Source organism: Sinocyclocheilus grahami, unplaced genomic scaffold, assembly GCF_001515645.1.
Source record: "Sinocyclocheilus grahami isolate Dianchi unplaced genomic scaffold, SAMN03320097.WGS_v1.1 scaffold8739.1, whole genome shotgun sequence".
In the NCBI taxonomy this organism is placed as follows: domain Eukaryota; kingdom Metazoa; phylum Chordata; class Actinopteri; order Cypriniformes; family Cyprinidae; genus Sinocyclocheilus; species Sinocyclocheilus grahami.
The window spans coordinates 6,768-9,239 of NW_015512205.1; the positions used below are offsets into that span (position 1 = coordinate 6,768).

Here is a 2,472-nt window from a genome sequence, read left to right on the forward strand (position 1 = left end):
TTTTTTTTTTTTTTTTCCTACCTATCCCTCCAGCGGTCATTTTTCTGCCGTCTGACAGGCGACAGTAAGTCAGAGAAGTTCTTTAAAGTGTTTTACGAGCGGATGAAGCTGGCCCAGCAAGAGATAAAGGCAACTGTGATGGTGAACACCAGTGATCTGGGCAGCAAGCGCAAAGACGAGGATGCCAACGACAAGGACACCCAAACACGCAAGAAAGGTCAGGGCTCAGCACGACTGACCATAAACTACACATACCACTACACGTGATTATAATGTATACAATTATACCATGATGCAAAAGCATATCGTACTAAACAAATACAACACTCCCCATTTTTCAGTCAAGGAGGTTGCTGTAGTAACCGAGGAAGTGCGAGAGCAACTTATTGAAGCTTCTACGGCCACTAAGAAGGCCTTCACCACTTACCGAAGGGAGGCAGACGCAGATGAGCATCTGAATGTGGCAGAGGGGCAGAGCAGCACAGGAGAGAAGAACCAGGATGACAATGAGATGAGCGTGATCATAACCACCATGCAGCCAATCCTGCGCCTTCTGCAGCTCCTTTGTGAGAACCACAACCGTGAACTGCAGGTCAGCTGCTGTACTAGAGAATATTTTGAGAAAACTAGCATTGATAGTGCTAACTAAGTTTCCCAAATGTTGCTAACTAAAAAAGTAGCTTATCCAGCTGTATTTACATGTAGTTATTGGTTATTTCTCCAGGGAACTGTATGTTCATATTCATTCAACTCAACATGAAATGTTATTTGCAAGCCGTTTTATTTCCCTAATGTGGTGTTTTTCTCAGTGAAAAGGGATATTTGAGAAAAAACTGTAGGAAGGTGCTTAATTTCATCCATCAGCAACTGATTAAATTGGGAAAAGTGGATACCAGAAATTAAAGGTTCAGAAGCTTTGTTAGCTTAAAAGGTTAAAATATTACAATAAAAGGTTGTGAAGACAGCATTTAATTTCTGTCAAATAACATGCACTGATGAATTGTACACAGTAAGACTAGGAATGTGTGTTTAGGAAAGTAAATGGAGTTTATTTATAAAGCCAGACTGCAGAATGTGAGAAATGTCTCTCAGTTTTGGTATAGCTTCTAAAGACGTGTTTCATGCTAGTTTCAAAATAATTAGCTAATCATTTTGTCAATTGTTTCAGAATGATTTCCTTCCTTGCTTATTGTTTGCATCTTGAACTTTTTACATTACATCACACTGCAGATGTTTACAGCAATACAACGTAAATATATAAAGAAACTTTTTTAAAATCTAATGTATATATTGTATTCAATACTGAACCGTTTCAATAGTACAATGCAAGAAAAACTGATTTTTTTTATCTTTTAAAGAAGATTCTCATGCTAGTTTCACAATTAGCTTTTCATTAACTACTTGGTGAATTGTTTTAGAATTATTTCCTTGCTTACCTAATGTTTGTAGTTTTAACTTTTTACATAACCCCATCATGCGGATGGTTACATCATAAACATGTTTTTATAATTTTACCTCTTCGATCTGACATTCTCAACGTCCTTGAAGAAAAAAATACATATGAAAGAAATCTGAAACGCCTTTTTGGTCCAAAGAATTATGATTCTTGGTTTAATCTAAATCCTATTCCATATCATACTAAGAGTTATATATTGACTCTGTCTGTGCTTCCTTTTGCTCTAATATGACTTATAAATACAAAAGCATGTCCCTCATTTCCTGTTTTTCTCACTTGTTCTCTAGAACTTCCTTCGCTGCCAGAACAACAAAAACAACTACAACTTGGTGTGTGAGACACTGCAGTTCCTGGATTGTATATGTGGCAGCACTACAGGAGGTCTGGGGCTGCTGGGGCTTTATATTAACGAGAAGAATGTCGCTCTCATAAACCAGACTGTGGAGAGCCTGACAGAGTACTGCCAGGGCCCTTGCCATGAAAACCAGGTGGACCTGACACATCCACACCCTCTTTCTATTCCATACTTTAAAGAAATAGTTAATCCAAGAATGAAAATTCGGTTGTCATTTACTCTCACCATAAAAGCATCATAATATTATTTTATGAATAAGTGAGCACTGTGTTCAAAGTCTACTTAGCCTCCTGATGATTTTGGGAAACGCAGCTCTGAACAGTCTGATTCGAGAAATACAGTAATCATTTAGACGGGATCCATTGATTCTTTTGTGAATTAGATGTCATTTGTAAATCTCTTCTTGTATCATTAACTCAAAACACCAAGGAGGGTAAATGATGCCAGAATTTTAATTATTAATTGAACTTTCGCTTTAAGATTTTGCAGCCTTAGACGCACGTACACTATATACCCACTATTGTCTACTCAAGATGATGGCAAAATCTTTCTTTGTGTATCGGGGCTAGGCATTATGCAACTTTTCATAGGACATTCATAATGGGGCTGATTATCGTCATTGTCCTACTTTTCTAAGAGGAAATGTAGTTTACTTGTATGA

General features: G+C 37.4%; 1 protein-coding gene across 1 annotated transcript; it reads left to right on the forward strand.

Moving 5' to 3' along the window:
* Nucleotides 1-36: 36 nt before the first annotated feature.
* On the forward strand, nucleotides 37-2,438 carry LOC107578082 (inositol 1,4,5-trisphosphate receptor type 1-like). The gene is made up of 3 exons (XM_016264074.1): nucleotides 37-217; nucleotides 342-592; nucleotides 1,744-2,438. Exons 1-3 carry the CDS (start codon nucleotides 103-105, stop codon nucleotides 2,050-2,052), a joined length of 675 nt encoding a protein of 224 aa, XP_016119560.1. The 5' UTR covers nucleotides 37-102; the 3' UTR covers nucleotides 2,053-2,438.
* The last annotated feature ends 34 nt before the right edge of the window (nucleotides 2,439-2,472 follow it).